We start from the raw sequence: 24,307 nt of genomic DNA on the forward strand, positions 1-24,307 counted from the left end.
TAGCTCTATTGTTTGCATATGACATTACTAAATGCAATTGTAGACCCAGAACCTAATAGTATAGAGACAAGTATTGTAGGGGAGGATTGGGCTGGAGATATAAGATTTGATAATTGAATGATGGATGGGTTAACAGATGACATGCAGAGGGAAGGGGATGGGGAGATTAATAAAAAAGGAAACTAAATAGATCATAAGATGAGGCAGGGGTGATGTGTGATGGGGCCAATGGAACATGTGGGGGGAAAAGGGGGTGAGAATATGATGGATTGAGGGGAGGGAGGGGCTCCTGTACGGTGTAAATGACGGCAAAATGGATCATTGGCAAGTAGGGAAGGGGACTCATAACTATATTATTGTGTGATGATGGCGAGGGTCGTGGGCAGTGTGCATTGTAATGAAGTGATGGCAAATGAGGGAGTAAACTAATAAGGATAAGGACATAGCCAAGGGCCAGTAGTTGAGATAGAACTGGTCAGAAACAATTGCTTTTCCAGTGATTCGTTTAGGCCATACGGTTCTATGGTTTGTATCTTAAAAATCCAAAACATTTCTTTGCGTCTCAATTTCTGAAAACGGTTTGAATGGGTGGCTGGAATTTGTTTGATTGGTGTTATAGAAAGGTTTGTAGGGTCTTTGTTATGGACTTGGAGGACATGTCTAGATACACCATGTTTGGTAAAACCGTTTATTATATTCCAGCGGTGTTTGTTGATCCTTTCCCTCAACGTTTGGGTGGTGCGGCCTATATACTGTAGTCTGCATGTGCATTCTAATAAATAAATAACGTAGCTCGAGGAGCAATTTAAAAAAGATTTTATCTCAAATTGCTCTCCTGTAGTATTACTTGTAAATCTTGAGATCCGAGAGGAAATATTCAAGCAACATTTGCAAATATAACAAACTGTTGAACACAAAATACCTTGGGGTGTCTTCTTTTCAAAATGGGGTCACATGTGGGGTATTTATACTGCCCTGGCATTTTAGGGGACCTAAAGCGTGAGAAGAAGAAGTCTGGAATATAAATGTCTAAAAATTTTTACGCATTTGGATACCGTGAGGGGTATGGTGAGTTCATGTGAGATTTTATTTTTTGTCACAAGTTAGTGGAATATGAGACTTTGTAAGAAAAAAAAAAAAAATTATAAATCAATTTCCACTAACTTGAGCCAGAAAAAAAAAAAATCTTCTATGAACTCGCCATGCTCCTCAAAAGTGATCTTTATAGCGCCACAGCGATTTTACGGTGTTTTTGCAGTGATCAGGAAAAAAAATATTCGGTCACTGCGGTGGGGCCGACTGAACGCAAGTGTGCACACAAGATCAGGCCTATAGAACATGTCCTATTCTTGTCCGCAATTGCGGACAAGAAAAGGCATTTTATATATAGTTCTGGCAATGTGCAGATCCGCAAAATTCCGGAAAGCACATTGCCGGTGCCTGTGTTTTGCGGATCCACGCTGTCCGTGTTTTGTGGATCCGCAAAACACATACGGACGTCTGAATGGAGCCTTACAGGGGGCTGATCAATGACAGGGGGGTGATCAGGGGTTAATAAGGGGTTAATAAGTGACAGGGGGGGTGTAGTGTAGTGTGGTGATTGGTGCTACTTTACAGAGCTGCCTGTGTCCTCTGGTGGTCGATCCAAGCAAAAGGGACCACCAGAGGACCAGGTAGCAGGTATATCAGACGCTGTTAACAAAACAGCGTCTGATATACCTTTCAGGGGTTAAAAAAATCGCATCTACAGCCTGCCAGCGAATGATCGCCGCTGGCAGGCTGTAGATCAGCTCATTTACCTTCCGATCGTGCGCGCATTCACAGGAAATCTCAAGTCTCGCGAGATGACGCGCCGATGCGTCCAAGAGGAATAACCCGACCGCCCGCAGGACGCATCCCTGCGTTAGGCGGTCGGAAGGTGGTTAAGGAAGGAAGGCAGCAAATGTTGTACATGCTGGTTGCAGTGCATTTCTCTCTGAAATTCTGAGGAAAATGGGTTGTCCCAGACATTGTTGAAAAGAGCAGTGTACCTTGATTAAAAGGTTGATTGGAGAGGGGAAAACATATAATGAAGTGCAGAAAATGATAGACTGCTCAGCTAAGGCTACTTTCACACTGGCGTTTCTGGGTCCGCTTGTGAGATCCGTTTCAGGGCTCTCACAAGCGGCCCAAAACAGATCAGTTTAGCCCCAATGCATTCTGAATAGATAAGGATCCGTTTAGAATGCATCAGTTTGCCTCCATTCAGCCTCCATTCCGCTCTGGAGGCGGACACCAAAACGCTGCTTGAAGCGTTTTGATGTCCGCCTGACGATGCAGAGCCAAACGGATCCGTCCTGACTTACAATGTAAGTCAATGGGGACAGATATGTTTTCACTGACACAATATGGTGCAATTGAAAACGGATCCGCCTCCCATTGACTTTCAATGTAAGTCAAAACGCATCAGTTTGCATTATCATGAAAAAAAATATGCAAACGGATCAGTTGTGAACGGATACAAGCGTTTGCATTATAGGTGCGGATCCGTCTGTGCAGATACCAGACGGATCCGCACCTAACGCAGGTGTGAAAGTAGCATAAAATGATTGCAAATGCTTTAAAATGGCAACCAAAACCTGAGAAGACGTGGAAGAAAGCGAAAAACTACCATTCGAATGGATAGAATAGCCAAAATGGCAAGGACTCAGCCAACAATCGGCTTCAGGAAGATCAAAGAAGGTCTAAAGTTACCTGTGAGTACTGTTACAATTAGAAGACGCCTATGTGAAGCCAAGTTATCTGCAAGAAGCCCCCGCAAAGTCCCACTGTTGAAAAAAAGACATGTGCTGAAGAGGTTACAATTCGCCAAAGAGCACATTGACTGGCCTAAAGAGACATTTTGTGGACTGATGTAAGTAAGATTGTTCTTTTTGGGTCTAGTGGCCGGAGACAGTTTGACAGACGACCCCAAACACTGAATTCAAGCCACATTACACTGTGAAGACAGTGAAGCATGGTGGCGCAAGCATCATGATATGGGGATGTTTCTCATACTACGGTGTTGGGCCTATTTATCGCATACCAGGGATAATGGATCAGTTTGAATACATCAGAATACTTGAAGAGGTCATGCTGCCTTATGCTGAAGAGGAAATGCCCTTGAAATGGGTGTTCCAACAAGACAACGACCCCAAACACACCAGTAAACATGCAACATCTGGGTTCCAGACCAACAAGATTGACGTTATGGAGTGGTCAGCCCAATCCCCGGATCTTAATCCAATTAAATACTTATGGGGTGACATCAAAAATGCCGTTTCTGAGGCAAAACCAAGAAATAGAGAAGAACTTGTGGAATGTAGTCCAATCATCCTAGGCTGGAATACCTGTTCACAGGGGCCAGAAGTTGGTTGACTCCATGCAACACAGATGTACAGCAGTTCTCAGAAACAGTGGTTATACAACTAAATATTAGTTAAGTGATTCAAAGGAAAGCAAAATCTTCAAACATTCTCCAGTTTATATAGTGAATGTTTGAGTTTGTAAAGAAGAATACAAACACTGCTATTTTATTTGAACAGTAATATTCACTTGTCTTAATTTTTTTTTTTAGAGGAACAACACAAATTTGATAACTTTTCTTCATGTTTTGAATTGGAATAGAATGTGTAGTGTTCCCAATGCATTTGTGTGTATGGAAATAAAAGCTATTAGAAGGATTTTGAGCTTTTAAACATACTGCTATTATTTTGAACACAACAGAGAAGATGCATATTTTGGATGAAGGAAATTATTCAGTGGGTCACACATGATTTAAACCTAGACTTTTTCATGACCTGTTCTTTCAATACTCATACTATGTGAAGTAAATCAATTCAGATCTGTAACCATTTCCCCTGAATATTAATATACAATATATGAATGTAGAATAAGCATCAAGTTCTTCAAGCAGATGCACATCTTGCATGGTTGATTTTCAAATGATCAATGGACATCTGTTTAGAGGGATTTGCCTCTACACAATCATAAAAAGTGTATTAAGAAGTTTCTAGGGTTGTAATTGTTCTGTAAAATATCTTCATCCGTTGCATCCACCAGTTCTTCTAGTCTGTACTATGGGGGAGATTTATCAAACTGATGTAAAGTAGAACTGGCTTAGTTGCCCATAGCAACCAATCAAATTCCACTCCTCATTTTCCAAGGAGCTATTTAAAATGAAAGGTGGAATCTGATTGGTTGCTATGGGCAACAAAGCTCGTAATACTTGACACTAGTCCTAGTCTTTACTTTATTCTGAAATTCTTTCATTCTTGTAGAAGCCACAAATGTTTGGAAAATATCCTTCACGGATCATGCTTTCTAGTTGATTGATTCCTCCGGTACACCAATGTCAACTGTCACCATGGTGTATAGTCTATGTTTCGTAATACTGATAACTGTGTAGGTTAATGAATTCAGTCCATCAAAATGCATTCGTTTTGATGCGTTTCTTATCAAATGGACACTAAACATGAAAAAAAAAAAAAAAACATTATATGGAAAATATGAGATATAGAAACATGTAATTATACAATATAGTAAAAATCAAAACATCCACATATATTCAATTAATATGATCCAGATATGAGATTATATCGCTTAAAGAAGGACTCCAGCATTTATTTTGCCTAGTGCAGCAAAGGCTATTAAAGAATAAGAGGTCCATTCACACGTCCGCAAAATGGGTCCGCAATTTTGCGGAACAGGTGCGGACCCATTCATTTTCAAAGGGGCCGGAATGTGCTGTCCAGATCCGCACTTCTGTTCTCCCAAAAAATAGAACATGTCCTATTCTTGTCCGCAATTGCGGACAAGAAAAGGCATTTTCTATGAGAGTGCCTGGCGATGTGCGCACCGCAAAATGCGGAACGCACATTGCCGGTGTCAGTGTTTTACGGATCCGCAAAACACATACGGACTTGTGAATGGACCCTAAAGTAGAGGCTCTTGATTATGTCTTGTACATACAGTACAGACCAAAAGTTTGGACACACCTTCTCATTCAAAGAGTTTTCTTTATTTTCATGACTATGAATGCATCAAAACTATGAATTAACACATGTGGAATTATATACATAACAAACAAGTGTGAAACAACTGAAAATATGTCATATTCTAGGTTCTTCAAAGTAGCCACCTTTTGCTTTGATTACTGCTTTGCACACTCTTGGCATTCTCTTGATGAGCTTCAAGAGGTAGTCCCCTGAAATGGTTTTCACTTCACAGGTGTGCCCTGTCAGGTTTAATAAGTGGGATTTCTTGCCTTATAAATGGGGTTGGGACCATCAGTTGCATTGAGGAGAAGTCAGGTGGATACACAGCTGATAGTCCTACTGAATAGACTGTTAGAATTTGTATTATGGCAAGAAAAAAGCAGCTAAGTAAAGAAAAACGAGTGGCCATCATTACTTTAAGAAGTGAAGGTCAGTCAGTCAGCCAAAAAATTGGGAAAACTTTGAAAGTAAGGGCTATTTGACCATGAAGGAGAGTCATGGGGTGCTGCGCCAGATGACCTGGCCTCCACAGTCACCGGACCTGAACCCAATCGAGATGGTTTGGGGTGAGCTGGACCGCAGAGTGAAGGCAAAAGGGCCAACAAGTGCTAAGCATCTCTGGGAACTCCTTCAAGACTGTTGGAAGACCATTTCAGGGGACTACCTCTTGAAGCTCATCAAGAAAATGCCAAGAGTGTGCAAGGCAGTAATCAAAGCAAAAGGTGGCTACTTTGAAGAACCTAGAATATGACATATTTTCAGTTGTTTCACACTTGTTTGTTATGTATATAATTCCACATGTGTTAATTCATAGTTTTGATGCCTTCATAGTCATGAAAATAAAGAAAACTCTTTGAATGAGAAGGTGTGTCCAAACTTTTGGTCTGTACTGTACCTGTTTTAGTTGATGAGCCAAGTATGGGTGGTCTACCATCTTTGCTTCTTTTTTCCCCACTCATATTTTTCCCCTAACATGACCTAATTTTGCATCTCGCTTGCCATAGACAGGTGGGGTAGAGTCTTTTCCCAACTATGGGGAGCAAGGGATAGGAGTCAGAAGTTCCATGACTCAAAGCTAACTCGCATTGCAGGCTCTCAGTGTATTCCTATGTGATGCAGTTTCACAGTGCTCTCCGCTACTTGAGATTGGTTTCTCTAAATCAGGCAGAATTCTCTAAATCATACAGAATTCACAAATCGCAAACATAAGAACTGGGTGTCAGTGGAGTGGTATAACTCTCCAGCTAATCACTTAAGGAACACATCAGTGCAGTCCTTGTCCCTTGGAGCATCCCACTGGGAGGAGAAAGAGGAACAAGGAGAAAGCTTAGTGGGAAGGAGTGATGTCTGAGAGCTGCCAGGAGGGATTTAATAGATGCTGATGTAATTCTATATTTCACAGAAGGTCAGCCACACGGGTGAGACTGATCTCCTGTAAGAGAATGGAGATGCATATTTAGGGACTACATATGTATATTACGTATATTGTTTGGTTGCCATTGTAGTGTGTTTTCTGTGGGAAATGCAGTGGGTGAGAATAAGTCAGCACAAATGAATATGATCACTAGAGGCATAGTGGGCATTGAGGAACCTGGCTCATCAGAGTAGTCAGATGGTGTGTGGACAACGTGACCATCTTGTCGAGGCCAGAAAGTGGTGGAGTCAGTTCCCTGTGATGTATAACTGCAGCTAAGCTGGAGTTAAAGAAATTCGATTGCTAGAATACTGTTGGCGAGTTTGCATTATATATCCCGAAAACAATTCCTGGAGTGCTTCTTTAAAGATTAAGTATTAACCTAATAATCTTTCTTTAACAGGTTAGAAGAAAGGACAGCTTTTATCAAAAGCCCAGAGACCCCTTTAATGGAGAGTCACGGTTTGGAAAGATTTCAGGCCTCAGCAATTTAAATCTAGAAAATAAACAAATATTAATTTTGAAGCATTTTGCCTTAATCTATAGGAGAGGCAGAAAACCCGCAGCCAATGGAAGCAGGGCAGCCTCTGTATTCTGTCTTGCTCTTATCAATGATCTTGCTTTACGTCAATGGAAATTTTTTTTGCATGCACTAGTTTCCTGGACATTCAGGAAACTAGCGCAGATGCAGTGTGTTTCCATGGAGGCAGTGAGATTTCTGATGGACACATCTGGTTACATGACCCTCTGACCATTTTCAGGATGGGACTGGACAGCATTGCTTTTTACAGTAAGAAAACAGCCCAGAACCTCTGATAAGTATATATTAGTAAATGTCCCTTTAGACAGGATGATATGCAGCAATCTTCTCCACAGTGTGGAGAGGAGAGATCGCTAATGCCATTTCTTGTCCCCATACAGACTTGTTGTTTGTCAGCAGCAGATGCTGTTTACACCACACGATCTGCTGCTGGCAAATGACAATTTTTGTGTCCCCACGAATGATCTATTACCTGATGAACAAACGTTTTGCTTTACGCTGCCAGATAATTTCTAAAGAGCGTTCCTGTGAATTCTCATCCCAGGTTCTCAGCTCATGTTAAAGTCCCTTAAAGCGGTTTTCCGAGAATTTTTTATTTTTTTTATTGATGATCTATCCTCTGGATAGGTCATCAGTATCTGAATGATGGGGGTCCAACACCCGGGACCCCTGCCGATCAGCTGTTTGAGAAGTCTGATTTGAATGAAGGATGCAGTAGGGGAATAGGAAAAACATAGTGACATATGAGAGCGGCTGCTCATGTTCCCGCTCCCTGCAAATCAAGACAGCGAACACTTCGACAATAGCCCTGCTACAAGATATCTTTTGATTATCTTCTATAAGCAGCAGTAAAGGCAAAATATTGGTTCTGCATGTTTACTGCAAATTAACAAATGGGTACAAAACAGTAACTTGAAAGGTTACATCACTGATACACAGCAGTATCAAGCTAATAACAGATCCGTTTGTATTATCTTTAACATTTTTGAACTCTATTGAAAGTCAATGGAGGACGGATCTGTTTTCTATTGTGGCAGAGAAAATTGATCAGTCCCCATTGACTTGCATTGGGGGCCATGATGGATCCGTTTTTTCCCAGGACGGAAAGCAAAATACATGTTGCGGTTTGCTCTCTGGTCTGGGAACGCAACTAAATGGAACGGAATGCATTTTGGAGTATTCTGTTCAGTTTTGTCCCTATTGACAATGAATGGGGACAAAACTGAAGCGTTTTTTTTCAGTATTGAGCACCTATGACGGAACTCAATACTGAAAAATACCGGAAAGTACCCTTAACTATTCCATTCTACTCCTATGCTTACCCCACATACTCCATGGGTCCCCCATCTGAAGTCACTACAAATGAATTAATCAAACAAAATGTAATCGAAACTCTATATGTATGGAAGACACATTACTGTATTAATCCCTAACTATTAAGCAATAATCTTATAAAATTAACTCCAGACTGCCAGCAATTTTAACACATTCTTTTGGGGAAAACAAGGTTTATAGTCATTATAGATATCTATAATAAAAGTTATTGTTATTTATAGTTTGATTAAAGGGGATTTTTTTGGCCTGACAGCCTATTAATTTGAGTAATTTATGTACATCCCCATCACATTTGTGTACATAAATTGTAAATGGCACATGATAGGTGGGAGACCATTTCTAAGAATCAACACGTGCACAATTTTGTAGTAACACTACCTATCAAAAAATAGGGGGTCATTTACTATCCAGAAATAATGCTATATTAGGTGTATTTCTGGCACAGATTGCGGTGCAAAGGTTATTTGCGCCGCAATCTGTGACTTTTCCCTGCATATGCCAGGTCTAAAAAAGTGGGCGTGGTGGGGAAGGGGATGGGCAGGCAGGCTTGTCTCATTAATCGCTTTCTAAGCCTGTTTGAGTTTACTGTAGTTTGCAGAATACATTCAGTCTTATAGCCCAGCTGTATCCTTAAACCTCTGTTAAAAAGAATTTAACATTCTTTTAGATTGCATTGATTTGAATACCCTGCAAAATTTTTACAATTTTGCTTTCATTTAAACAAACCTCTTTGGATTTTGTTCATTACCAACGTCTCTGTGGTGTAGAATTGCTTTTGCTTTTGAAATATTGTAATCATGGCGTTCAATCTGCATCCCTGCAGCTTTTACCCTAAATAAGAGGGGAAAAAGAAGGTTATTCTTTCAATCTGAGCTTGGATTGTGCATCTATGTCAATTGTGAGAGAGGAACTTAGAGGCTATGGATGAACACCTTTTGGGAGCATTTATTTTTACTTAAATGCATGTATTTCAAGATGCAAATAATTTTTGCAACAGGATTTTATTAAACATTTGCAGCATGGAGTCTGCAGCTTCCATATATCACAGTACACAGCAGGCTGCACAATGCCATATACATTTTAATCCCTTAGAGAGTTTATCTAGTGATTCAGTCTCCAAACCCTCTCTCTCCACTCCTGGATGATTTCCTAAGCAGAGTCAGCTCAGCATAGATAAGGCAGAAAGAAAAGAGATTACAGCAGCATCTCCGGTGTATCCTTTAATGAAGCCTTGAGTGCGTACAAAAAGCAAAAATACAACGTTTCGGCTAGATAGTAGGCTTTATCAAGCATGTGAACAATGAAAATAGCAGCCATAAATATTCATAGTTAACTCCTCCCACCAAATGGTGGAACCAATCATCATAAAACCACAACCCACTAATAACATCTGTGTAATTAAAAAGTGAACACAGTAGTGTAGTGTTCTGATATCTAATCAAACAAATCAGTGCCTAATTAATACATGTGTGTACCTTATATAAAAGGATCACCATCTGACAGCCTAGAATGTACCTAGACTCCATATCGGCGTCTGGCCGGGTGCATTGCGCATGTCCGTGACGTCATTGCGTTGCCGTTCCAACGCATGACGTATAATGAATGGGCACCCAACTCATTCTGGGCTCCCTCATGATCGGCGTATACACTCCACTCAGTTACATAGAGGGCGCACATTGTGCGCGTCATCAGACCGAGTCCCATGTGAATCACATGATCGCACGGGAGTCACATGACCGCAATGCATTTATCCATATCATAGATGAATGCAAATGTCACTCTGTAAATAACCATGCAAAATAGATAAAGGGAATTATATGGGGGCAAATATAAAACCATACATATTGTTTGGACATAAAAATGTCTCCTAATGATGATAAATTATTGGACCCCATATTACAAATATTAACCCACCATGTTAATCATCTATATTACATAACAGAGTGTAAAAAAGGGGGCAATATGATCCCTACCATATGCATGAATGACAATAAGGAGTACATTACTACGGCTAGACTTCAGACAGACATAAATTACCAAATGTGAGGTGTGAGTGACAATTAAAAATAATGTCCATAAAAAAACATGTAAAACAAGCCTATACTGAATTGGACAAATAACTAATAGAGTGTACTACCTGTCTATACTATTCACGTTAAATTCAATATTGAGCCCATGGAGTTGTAAAGTTTGTAAGGTAAAGATCCATTTTAACTCTTTCTTTCTAAGGGTACGTTCTCTATCGCCACCCCTTCTCTGAGCGTCAACCGAATCTATGACCCGGAATCTCCCGGAATTGACAGAGTGACCACATTCGATAAAGTGTTTTGCCACTGGTTTATCCATCAATTTTTTTCTTTATTGTACTCTTGTGTTTATTAATACGTTCCCTAATCTCCATAGTGGTTTTACCCACATAAACTAAGTTGCAGGGGCATTGGATCATGTAAATTACTAATTTGGACCGACATGTGTAAAATTCCGTGATGTTATACTTTTTTCCACTGTATGGGTGGACTAAAGTATTTCCCTTGATCATGTTTCCACAATTACAGCAGGCTAGACACGGGAAATTACCTGTTTTTCTAGGCCTCAAATAACCTCGACCCATGTCACCTATATCTGTTTCAATCAGTTTGTCATGTAGGTTAGTGCTCCACTTATATGCCATAAGTGGCGGACTGCCAAATTCCCAAATCGTGGTTAGGCCTCTATGCAAGATCTGCCATTCTTTTCTCAAAACCTGTGCTATATTAGCACTATGGTTGCCATATGTGGATACAAACGGAATACGTCCCATGTCCCTATTTGTTGCGGAAGTGTGGAATGTGGTCTCTCTGTCAATCAGCGAGATATTTTCTCTGGTGTTCTGCAGTAATCTGCCCGTAAATCTCCTCTTCGAGAACTTATTACACATCTCATCAATCCGATTGACAAGTACATCATCCTCTGATACCACTCTCCTAACACGCAGCATCTGACTTCAAGGTAATGAATCAAGCATACGTCAGGGATGGTTACTGTCATGTCTCAATAGATTATTTCTATCAATAGGCTTCTGATATAAATCTGTCTTGACTTTACCTCCCTCTGTATAAACCCTAACGTCAAGGAATTGTAATTCTTCCCGGGAAGCCGTCACAGTGAATTGAAGGCCAGGTACACCACTATTCAGATGATGGTGAAAATTAATCAATGAGTCAATAAAACCCCTCCAAATTATAAAAATGTCGTTGATGTAGTGCCACCAGCACAGGACCCACTCCATAAAGGGAGATGAATATACCAGTCTGTCCTCCACCTCAGCCATAAACATGTTGGCGTAAGTTGCTGCCACGTACGAGCCCTTGGCCACACCCCGCTTTTGTTGGTAAAAGCTGTTCCCAAAGAGGAAATAATTCCTCTTCAGGACCAACTCCAGGAGGTGGAGAACAAACCGGCGAGCCTCAGGAGTGAACCCTGTGCCGGCCAGAGCCATATCGACGACATTCAAACCATATTCATGTGTGATCGACGTATACAATGATACCACATCAAAGCTGACAAGATAAAACTGTACTGGTAAAGTGATGTCACGCAATTTGGTCAAAAAATGGCCAGTGTCCCTAATGTATGAGGGAGCTGCGGTTGCATGGACACTAAGCAATCTATCCAGAAATATAGCAATAGTGCTAAAGATAGAACCCCTACCAGACATTATAGGTCTGCCCGGGGGATCAATCAGACGCTTGTGAATCTTAGGGAAAACATATATGAGGGGGGTAATGGGGTGCTGTACTTTCAAATAATCACATAAATCCTGATCTATAATGCCCTGTTCTTGGGCTGTATCTACTAGATCATTCAACACCCTAGCAATATCCCATTTGGGGTCACATCCCAGTGTTTCATACACTTCCCCATCCTCCAGCTGCCTCCGTATCTCTCCAATATATTTGTCCGTGTCCATCACAACCACAGCTCCCCCCTTGTCTGCAGGTTTGATTGTGATATCCTTGTTTTCAGTGCTTCTCTTTCGCGGTGTGTCATATTGTTTTTTTTTTTATATGTCTGCTTACTACGTTCCTGTAGGGTCCTGATCTGTTTAGTGACCATCTGAATGTATGATTCAATTATGTGATTATTCTGTGGAGGTACAAAGCTACTCTTGTTCCTCAACTCAAACTTCGCCAAGGATAATTCAACTGCATCTTTATTTAGTGTGCTCCTAACATCACCAGTAGTGCTAAAATAAATTTTTTAAGTCTGTCTCCTGAAGAACCGCTGCAGATCTAATTCAATCTCGAACCAGTCAGTGTCAGTCGTAGGACAAAAAGACAGTTCATGTCCCAAGACACTGATTTGATCAACACTCAGTTCAATGGATGAGATGTTTACCACCAGCTGGTTTATTTCTTCTGCGTGCGTCTCATCGGTCTCTTCCGTGCACCCTGGTTGTAGCCCGGATATACAGGGGGAGGCAGATATTTTCTGGGCCCTGTGGTGCTTCCTGCCGCCTCGTCCATGTTTCCTTCCATAGTGTGTTTTGTTCTTCCTAAAAAAACGGATTGTAACGGTCGCGTACACACACTCACAGGGGGGAGGGAAGTGACCACTGCGCTCCACCCTTACCCCTGGCCCTGCCTACTTGCCTTACGAGTCCTAATGACAGGGGACAACTGGACGGCAATCCCTAGCTTGAAATAAGTGCAGGGATGACAGACAGACAAACAACAGAACGTGAACGGACCGAGTCAATACAAAGTACAAATGGAGCAAGCAGAGAATTGTCAGGAGAAGCCGGGGTCATAAATACCAGGAGAGTCGTGAAGTACCAAAGGAGTCAGCAGAGGATCGTCAGGAGGAGGCCGGGGTCAGAATACCAGGAGAGCAGCAAAGTACACAAGGAGCAGGCAGAGGATCGTCAGGAATTCAGCAGGAGGTAAGTACACCAGGAAAGACAAAGTCACAGGTGGAACCTAAATTAACAGGCAACCTGTGGCCAGCAAGCTGCCTGTATTTATAGTGGGGGGTGAGGGTCATGTGACGTGGCCAGCGTCACATGACCGACAGACCAACCAGTCGAGCACCGAGTGATCAGCTCAGCGCTCAAGGCAGACTTAGGAACAGTGGGCCTCCCAGCTAGCAAAGTCGCCCTGGGAACGAGGTCAAACACAGATCCTCGGTCTCGTATCATCATTAGTGAGACATTTTTATGTCCAAACAATATGTATGGTTTTATATTTGCCCCCATATAATTCCCTTTATCTATTTTTCATCTATGATATGGATAAATGCATTGCGGTCATGTGACTCCCGTACGATCATGTGATTCGCATGGGACTCGGTCTGATGACGCGCACAATGTGCGCCCTCTATGTAACTGAGTGGCGTACATACGCCGATCATGAGGGAGCTCAGAATGAGTTGGGTGCCCATTCATTATACGTCATGCGTTGCGACGGCAACGCGATTACGTTATGGACATGCGCAATGCACCCGGCCAGACGCCGATATGGAGTCCAGGTACATTCTAGGCTGTCAGATGGTGATCATCTTATATAAGGTGCACACATGTATTAAATAGGCACTGATGTGTTTGATTAGATATCAGACTGTGTTCACTTTTTTATTACACAGATGTTATTAGTGGGTTGTGGTTTTATGATGATTGGTTCCACCATTGGGTGGGAGGAGTTAACTATGAATATTTATGGCTGCTATTTTTATTGTTCACATGCTTGATAAAGGCTACTATGTAGCTGAAATGTTGTAATTTTTCTTTTTGTACGCACTCAAGGATTCAATGAAGGATACACCGGAGATGCTGCTGTAACCTCTTTTCTTTCTGCTGTTCGGTGGACTGCTGCGGATCTGTGGTCCTGTTGTGGCTGATGCATTCTGGTATTGTTGGTGAGTTCCGTTGGTGCTGCTCTACACCTTTGCCTTTACACATAGATAAGGCAGAGTCAGTTTAATACCATCCCTGCCTTCTTGATCATTGTATACATGGCATTCCATGAGCGCCATGTAGACAGATTAGTAACTTGCAATGCCTTTTACTCCTTCAATTATGATAATGGGCCTTGGGTAGCTGTATGAGCTGCTGGGACTTTGTAACTGGCCCATATGTCATCCCATTTTTTTGGGATGGCACAATGTATTAAAAAAATAAAAAAATACAAACAGGCTTGTACTGACCTGTAGGAGAACAGGTACCCCACAAGGAACAGGTGAATTTATTGGCGGGCCCCAGAGGCAGTAGTGGCACTGCTTTGTAACACCCCTTGTGCTCTGCAAACAACCCCCTCCCCTTGATTGACAAGGGCTAGACATGCTGAGGGCAGAGCTGTGAGCTAGTATGAAAAGATCATATACACTATGTATATGATTCACCACACTGAGACCTGCTCAGAAAGCTAATCTACATATTATTGCTTTATTCACAAGCGGAATATATGAATATAAAGACACCAGTAATGTGTGGTATCTTATAAGCACAGAAAAAAACGACATATCGATGTTGTAATGCTGTAGCTTGGTGCTAAGTGCTTGGTTTGGCATGTAGAAATCCCAGGTTTGAATTCTGGGGGAAACTTCCAGGTTTTTTTCTTCAGTTTTTTTTTCTTCCACATTTAACCGATAATAAATGACCCCCATAGACTTTTATTAAGACCGGCTAGCGTAAATTTTGACCATTTTCTATGCCTAAAACAGGCGTAAAAAATGATAAATGAGAGGAGCCTGCGTCGCCCCCTTCCCCGCCCATGCCACACACCCTTTTTGTGAGTGGAGAAAAGTCGCAGTTTGCGGCGCAAATTACCTTTGCGTCGCAGTCTGAGACAGATATACGCCAAAAAGTGGCGTATATCTGTTAGTAAATGACCCCCTATATCATTATCATATTGAGAATAATGTTTTAGGCTTAAAAAGCTAATAAATGTTGCTGGTTTCTTTAATCATATTTTGTGTCTGTGTATAAATCAGTAAGGCCCCTTGCAGACGAGCGTGTGCAGATTAGGTCTGGATGCGTTGCGATTTCGTTCAGTGAAAAATTTGCGTTTTCGCAAACAAAGTAATTCAGTTTTGTCTGCGATCGCGTTCAGTTTTTATCACGTGGGTGCAATGCGATTTAATGCGTTTTGCACGCGTGTGATAAGAAACTGAAGGTATGCAAACAACATCTCTTAGCAACCATCTGTGAAAAATGCATCGCATCCGCACTTGCTTGCGGATGCAATGCGATTTTCACGCAGCTCCTTAAACTTCTATGGGGCCTATATTTTGCGTGAATATCGCAGAATATAGAACATGCTGCGATTTTCACGTAACGCACAAGTAATATGTAAAAACCAACACACATGTACACAGCCCCATTGAATGAATGGTCCGGATTCCATGCGGGTGTAATGCGTTTGCATCACGCATTGCACCCGCGCGGAATACTCGCTCATGTGAAAGGGGCCTAATAGGTTATAGGTTCCTAAATAAAAATAAATAAAAACTCTATTCTCAATATAGTTAGTAGGAAGGATGAGCGAAGCGAGCTTCGGACGCTACATCCCAAGTCACTTCGCTAAAATATTTGTTTTAATGCTGTACGGAGATCCCTCTTCGTACAGCATTAAAGGGTTTCTGTCATGAGAAATAACATTATGTAGCTGACTGACATTAGCGATGTGCTAATGTCAGTCAGCTACATAACAGTGTGTTTTATAGCTCCCTGCCTGCCGCCGTTCTCTTAAAATAAAGACTTTAAAAATATGTTAATGAGCCTCTAGGTGCTATTAGAGCGTTGCTTCAGCACCTAGAGGCTCGGTCTACGCACCCTTTGACATGCCCAGGTCCAGTTGATTGACTTTCGAGTTCGCCTCAGTGTCCCATAAATCCCGCGCCGTCCCTTTTAGTATTTGGCGCAGGCGCAGTGAGTGAAGGACGCGCTCCTGCTCCCGGCTTCCTTCCTTCGGCGCAGTGAAGAAGCCGGCAGCAGGAGCGCGTCAGCTACATAACGTTATTTCTCATGACAGAAACCCTTTAACCACCTCCGGACCGCCTAACGCAGGATCGCGTTCCGGAGGTGGCAGCCCTGCGCAGAGTCACGCATATATGCGTCATCTCGCGATGGCTGAGATTTCCTGTGAACGCGCGCACACAGGCGCGCGCGCTCACAGGAACGGAAGGTAAGAGAGTGGATCTCCAGCCTGCCAGCGGCGATCGTTCGCTGGCAGGCTGGAGATGTGTTTTTTTTAACCCCTAACAGGTATATTAGACGCTGTTTTGATAACAGCGTCTAATATACCTGCTACCTGGTCCTCTGGTGGTCCCCTTTGTTTGGATCGACCACCAGAGGACACAGGTAGCTCAGTAAAGTAGCACCAAGCACCACTACACTACACTACACCCCCCCCCCCGTCACTTATTAACCCCTTATTAGCCCCTGATCACCCCATATAGACTCCCTGATCACCCCCCTGTCATTGATTACCCCCCTGTCATTGATTACCCCCCTGTCATTGATCAACCCCCTGTAAAGCTCCATTCAGACGTCCGCATGATTTTTACGGATCCACTGATAGATGGATCGGATCCGCAAAACGCATCCGGACGTCTGAATGAAGCCTTACAGGGGCGTGATCAATGACTGTGGTGATCACCCCATATAGACTCCCTGATCACCCCCCTGTCATTGATTACCCCCCTGTCATTGATTACCCCCCTGTCATTGATCAACCCCCTGTAAAGCTCCATTCAGACGTCCGCATGATTTTTACGGATCCACTGATAGATGGATCGGATCCGCAAAACGCATCCGGACGTCTGAATGAAGCCTTACAGGGGCGTGATCAATGACTGTGGTGATCACCCCATATAGACTCCCTGATCACCCCCCTGTCATTGATTACCCCCCTGTCATTGATTACCCCCCCTGTCATTGATCAACCCCCTGTAAAGCTCCATTCAGACGTCCGCATGATTTTTACGGATCCACTGATAGATGGATCGGATCCGCAAAACGCATCCGGACGTCTGAATGAAGCCTTACAGGGGCATGATCAATGACTGTGGTGATCACCCCCTGTCATTGATTACCCCCCTGTAAAGCTCCATTCAGATGTCCGCATGATTTTTACGGATGCACTGATAGATGGATCGGATCCGCAAAACGCATACGGACGTCTGAATGAAGCCTTACAGGGGCATGATCAATGACTGTGGTGATCACCCCATATAGACTCCCTGATCACCCCCCTGTAAAGCTCCATTCAGATGTCCGCATGATTTTTACGGATGCACTGATAGATGGATCGGATCCGCAAAACGCATCCGGACGTCTGAATGAAGCCTTACAGGGGCATGATCAATGACTGTGGTGATCACCCCATATAGACTCCCTGATCACCCCCCTGTAAAGCTCCATTCAGATGTCCGCATGATTTTTACGGATGCACTGATAGATGGATCCGATCCGCAAAACGCATCCGGACGTCTGAATGAAGCCTTACAGGGGCATGATCAATGACTGTGGTGATCACCCCCCTGTCATTGATTACCCCCCCTGTCATTGATTACCCCCCTGTAAAGCTCCATTCAGATGTCCGCATGATTTTTACGGATGCACTGATAGATGGATCGGATCCGCAAAACGCATCCGGACGTCTGAATGAAGCCTTACTGGGGCGTGATCAATGACTGTGGTGATCACCCCATATAGACTCCCTGATCACCCCCCTGTCATTGATCACCCCCCTGTCATTGATTACCCCCCTGTAAAGCTCCATTCAGACGTCCGCATGATTTTTACGGATCCACTGATAGATGGATCGGATCCGCAAAACGCATCCGGACGTCTGAATGAAGCCTTACAGGGGCATGATCAATGACTGTGGCGATCACCCCATATAGACTCCCTGATCACCCTCCCTGTCATTGATCACCACCCCTGTCATTGATCACTCCCCCTGTCATTGATCACCCCCCTGTCATTGATCACCCCCCTGTAAGGCTCCATTCAGACATTTTTTTGGCCCAAGTTAGCGGAATTTTTTTTTTTTTTCTTACAAAGTCTCATATTCCACTAACTTGTGTCCAAAAATAAAATCTCACATGAACTCACCATACCCCTCACGGAAACCAAATGCGTAAAATTTTTTAGACATTTATATTCCAGACTTCTTCTCACGCTTTAGGGCCCCTAGAATGCCAGGGCAGTATAAATACCCCACATGTGACCCCATTTCGGAAAGAAGACACCCCCAGGTATTCCGTGAGGGGCATATTGAGTCCATGAAAGATTGAAAATTTTGTCCCAAGTTAGCGGAACGGGAGACTTTGTGAGAAAAAAATTAAAAATATCAATTTCCGCTAACTTGTGCCAAAAAAATTTTTTTTCTATGAACTCGCCATGCCCCTCATTGAATACCTTGGGGTGTCTTCTTTCCAAAATGGGGTCACATGTGGGGTATTTATACTGCCCTGGCATTCTAGGGGCCCCAAAGCGTAAGAAGAAGTCTGGTATCCAAATGTCTAAAAATGCCCTCACAAAAAGGAATTTGGGCACCTTTGCGCATCTAGGCTGCAAAAAAGTGTCACACATCTGGTATCGCCGTACTCAGGAGAAGTTGGGGAATGTGTTTTGGGGTGTCATTTTACATATACCCATGCTGGGTGAGAGAAATATCTTGGTCAAATGCCAACTTTGTATAAAAAAATGGGAAAAGTTGTCTTTTGCCAAGATATTTCTCTCACCCAGCAAGGGTATATGAAAAATGACACCCCAAAACACATTCCCCAACTTCTCCTGAATACGGCGATACCACATGTGTGACACTTTTTTGCAGCCTAGGTGGGCAAAGGGGCCCATATTCCAAAGAGCACCTTTAGGATTTCACAGGTCATTTACCTGCTTACCACACATTAGGGCCCCTGGAAAATGCCAGGGCAGTATAACTACCCCACAAGTGACCCCATTTTGGAAAGAAGACACCCCAAGGTACTCCGTGAGGGGCATGGCGAGTTCCTAGAATTTTTTATTTTTTGTCACAAGTTAGTGGAAAATGCTGATTTTTTTTTTTTTTTTTTTTTTATCCAAAGTCTCATATTTCACTAACTTGTGACAAAAAATAAAAACTTCCATGAACTCACTATGCCCATCAGCAAATACCTTGGGGTCTCTTCTTTCCAAAATGGGGTCACTTGTGGGGTAGTTATACTGCCCTGGCATTCTAGGGGCCTAAATGTGTGGTAAGGAGTTTGAAATCAAATTCTGTAAAAAATGACCTGTGAAATCCGAAAGGTGCTCTTTGGAATATGGGCCCCTTTGCCCACCTAGGCTGCAAAAAAGTGTCACACATCTGGTATCTCTGTATTCAGGAGAAGTTGAGGAATGTGTTTTGGGGTGTCTTTTTACATATACCCATGCTGGGTGAGATAAATATCTTGGTCAAATGCCAACTTTGTATAAAAAAATGGGAAAAGTTGTCTTTTGCCAAGATATTTCTCTCACCCAGCATGGGTATATGTAAAATGACACCCCAAAACACATTCCCCACCTTCTCCTGAGTACGGCAATACCAGATGTGTGACACTTTTTTGCAGCCTAGGTGGGCAAAGGGGCCCATATTCCAAAGAGCACCTTTCGGATTTCACAGGTCATTTTTTACAGAATTTGATTTCAAACTCCTTACCACACATTTGGGCCCCTAGAATGCCAGGGCAGTATAACTACCCCACAAGTGACCCCATTTTGGAAAGAAGACACCCCAAGGTATTCCGTGAGGGGCATGGCAAGTTCCTAGAATTTTTTATTTTTTGTCACAAGTTAGTGGAAAATGATGATTTTTTTTTTTTCATACAAAGTCTCATATTCCACTGACTTGTGACAAAAAATAAAAACTTCCATGAACTTACTATGCCCATCAGCGAATACCTTGGGGTCTCTTCTTTCCAAAATGGGGTCACTTGTGGGGTAGTTATACTGCCCTGGCATTCTAGGGGCCCAAATGTGTGGTAAGGAGTTTGAAATCAAATTCTGTAAAAAAATGACCTGTGAAATCCGAAAGGTGCTCTTTGGAATATGGGCCCCTTTGCCCACCTAGGCTGCAAAAAAGTGTCACACATCTGGTATTGCCGTACTCAGGAGAAGGTGGGGAATGTGTTTTGGGGTGTCATTTTACATATACCCATGCTGGGTGAGAGAAATATCTTGGCAAAAGACAACTTTTCCCATTTTTTTTATACAAAGTTGGCATTTGACCAAGATATTTATCTCGCCCAGCATGGGTATATGTAAAAAGACACCCCAAAACACATTCCTCAACTTCTCCTGAATACAGAGATACCAGATGTGTGACTTTTTTTGCAGCCTAGGTGGGCAAAGGGGCCCATATTCCAAAGAGCACCTTTCGGATTTCACAGGTCATTTTTTACAGAATTTGATTTCAAACTCCTTACCACACATTTAGGCCCCTAGAATGCCAGGGCAGTATAACTACCCCACAAGTGACCCCATTTTGGAAAGAAGAGACCCCAAGGTATTTGCTGATGGGCATAGTGAGTTCATGGAAGTTTTTATTTTTTGTCACAAGTTAGTGAAATATGAGACTTTGTATAAAAAAAAAATAAAAAAGAATTAAAAATCAGCATTTTCCACTAACTTGTGACAAAAAATAAAAAATTCTAGGAACTCGCCATGCCCCTCACGGAGTACCTTGGGGTGTCTTCTTTCCAAAATGGGGTCACTTGTGGGGTAGTTATACTGCCCTGGCATTTTCCAGGGGCCCTAATGTGTGGTAAGTAGGTAAATGACCTATGAAATCCTAAAGGTGCTCTTTGGAATATGGGCCCCTTTGCCCACCTAGGCTGCAAAAAAGTGTCACACATGTGGTATCGCCGTATTCAGGAGAAGTTGGGGAATGTGTTTTGGGGTGTCATTTTACATATACCCTTGCTGGGTGAGAGAAATATCTTGGCAAATGACAACTTTTCCCATTTTTTTATACAAAGTTGGCATTTGACCAAGATATTTCTCTCACCCAGCATGGGTATATGTAAAATGACACCCCAAAACACATTCCCCAACTTCTCCTGAGTACGGCGATACCAGATGTGTGACACTTTTTTGCAGCCTAGATGCGCAAAGGTGCCCAAATTCCTTTTATGAGGGCATTTTTAGACATTTGGATACCAGACTTCTTCTCACGCTTTGGGGCCCCTAGAATGCCAGGGCAGTATAAATACCCCACATGTGACCCCATTTTGGAAAGAAGACACCCCAAGGTATTCAATGAGGGGCATGGCGAGTTCATAGAAAAAAATTTTTTTTGGCACAAGTTAGCGGAAATTGATATTTTTAATTTTTTTCTCACAAAGTCTCCCGTTCCGCTAACTTGGGACAAAAATTTCAATCTTTCATGGACTCAATATGCCCCTCACGGAATACCTGGGGGTGTCTTCTTTCCGAAATGGGGTCACATGTGGGGTATTTATACTGCCCTGGCATTCTAGGGGCCCTAAAGCGTGAGAAGAAGTCTGGAATATAAATGTCTAAAAAATTTTACGCATTTGGTTTCCGTGAGGGGTATGGTGAGTTCATGTGAGATTTTATTTTTTTGACACAAGTTAGTGGAATATGAGACTTTGTAAGAAAAAAAATAAAAAATTCCGCTAACTTGGGCCAAAAAAATGTCTGAATGGAGCCTTACAGGGGGGTGATCAATGACAGGGGGGTGATCAATGACAGGGGGAGTGATCAATGACAGGGGTGGTGATCAATGACAGGGGTGGTGATCAATGACAGGGGGGGTGATCAGGGAGTCTATATGGGGTGATCACCACAGTCATTGATCATGCCCCTGTAAGGCTTTATTCAGACGTCCGGATGCGTTTTGCGGATCCGATCCATCTATCAGTGGATCCGTAAAAATCATGCGGACGTCTGAATGGAGCTTTACAGGGGGGTAATCAATGACAGGGGGGTGATCAATGACAGGGGGGTGATCAGGGAGTCTATATGGGGTGATCACCATAGTCATTGATCACGCCCCAGTAAGGCTTCATTCAGACGTCCGGATGCGTTTTGCGGATCCGATCCATCTATCAGTGCATCCGTAAAAATCATGCGGACATCTGAATGGAGCTTTACAGGGGGGTAATCAATGACAGGGGGGGTAATCAATGACAGGGGGGGTAATCAATGACAGGGGGGTGATCACCACAGTCATTGATCATGCCCCTGTAAGGCTTCATTCAGACGTCCGGATGCGTTTTGCGGATCGGATCCATCTATCAGTGCATCCGTAAAAATCATGCGGACATCTGAATGGAGCTTTACAGGGGGGTGATCAGGGAGTCTATATGGGGTGATCACCACAGTCATTGATCATGCCCCTGTAAGGCTTTATTCAGACGTCCGGATGCGTTTTGCGGATCCGATCCATCTATCAGTGCATCCGTAAAAATCATGCGGACATCTGAATGGAGCTATACAGGGGGGTGATCAGGGAGTCTATATGGGGTGATCACCACAGTCATTGATCATGCCCCTGTAAGGCTTCATTCAGACGTCCGTATGCGTTTTGCGGATCCGATCCATCTATCAGTGCATCCGTAAAAATCATGCGGACATCTGAATGGAGCTTTACAGGGGGGTAATCATTGACAGGGGGGTGATCACCACAGTCATTGATCATGCCCCTGTAAGGCTTCATTCAGACGTCCGGATGCGTTTTGCGGATCCGATCCATCTATCAGTGCATCCGTAAAAATCATGCGGACATCTGAATGGAGCTTTACAGGGGGGTGATCAGGGAGTCTATATGGGGTGATCACCACAGTCATTGATCATGCCCCTGTAAGGCTTCATTCAGACGTCCGGATGCATTTTGCGGATCGGATCCATCTATCAGTGCATCCGTAAAAATCATGCGGACATCTGAATGGAGCTTACAGGGGGGTGATCAGGGAGTCTATATGGGGTGATCACCACAGTCATTGATCATGCCCCTGTAAGGCTTCATTCAGACGTCCGGATGCGTTTTGCGGATCCGATCCATCTATCAGTGCATCCGTAAAGATCATGCGGACATCTGAATGGAGCTTACAGGGGGGTGATCAGGGAGTCTATATGGGGTGATCACCACAGTCATTGATCATGCCCCTGTAAGGCTTCATTCAGACGTCCGGATGCGTTTTGCGGATCCGATCCATCTATCAGTGGATCCGTAAAAATCATGCGGACGTCTGAATGGAGCTTTACAGGGGGGTAATCAATGACAGGGGGGTAATCAATGACAGGGGCGTGATCAGGGAGTCTATATGGGGTGATCACCACAGTCATTGATCACGCCCCTGTAAGGCTTCATTCAGACGTCCGGATGCGTTTTGCGGATCCGATCCATCTATCAGTGGATCCGTATTCGCTGATGGGCATAGTAAGTTCATGGAAGTTTTTATTTTTTGTCACAAGTTAGTGGAATATGAGACTTTGTATGAAAAAAAAAAATCATCATTTTCCACTAACTTGTGACAAAAAATAAAAAATTCTAGGAACTTGCCATGCCCCTCACGGAATACCTTGGGGTGTCTTCTTTCCAAAATGGGGTCACTTGTGGGGTAGTTATACTGCCCTGGCATTCTAGGGGCCCAAATGTGTGGTAAGGAGTTTGAAATCAAATTCTGTAAAAAATGACCTGTGAAATCCGAAAGGTGCTCTTTGGAATATGGGCCCCTTTGCCCACCTAGGCTGCAAAAAAGTGTCACACATCTGGTATTGCCGTACTCAGGAGAAGGTGGGGAATGTGTTTTGGGGTGTCATTTTACATATACCCATGCTGGGTGAGAGAAATATCTTGGCAAAAGACAACTTTTCCCATTTTTTTTATACAAAGTTGGCATTTGACCAAGATATTTATCTCACCCAGCATGGGTATATGTAAAAAGACACCCCAAAACACATTCCTCAACTTCTCCTGAATACAGAGATACCAGATGTGTGACACTTTTTTGCAGCCTAGGTGGGCAAAGGGG

The 24,307-nt window shown here is 43.0% G+C and overlaps 1 protein-coding gene across 1 annotated transcript in view; it reads right to left on the minus strand.

Annotated features, from left to right (window-relative positions):
- Nucleotides 1–3,627: 3,627 nt before the first annotated feature.
- LOC120989596 (beta-1,4-galactosyltransferase 1-like) overlaps nucleotides 3,628–24,307 on the minus strand; it is a 327,777-nt gene continuing 307,097 nt past the window's right edge. Inside the window, exons 7-8 of the mRNA XM_040417800.1 lie at nucleotides 9,032–9,136; nucleotides 3,628–4,486 (exon numbers count right to left, since the gene is read on the minus strand). Coding sequence (XP_040273734.1) covers nucleotides 4,342–4,486; nucleotides 9,032–9,136 — 250 coding nt within the window. The 3' untranslated portion in view covers nucleotides 3,628–4,341. The remainder of the gene's footprint in view (nucleotides 4,487–9,031; nucleotides 9,137–24,307) is intronic.

This window comes from Bufo bufo, chromosome 2 (assembly GCF_905171765.1).
Source record: "Bufo bufo chromosome 2, aBufBuf1.1, whole genome shotgun sequence".
NCBI classification, from domain to species: domain Eukaryota; kingdom Metazoa; phylum Chordata; class Amphibia; order Anura; family Bufonidae; genus Bufo; species Bufo bufo.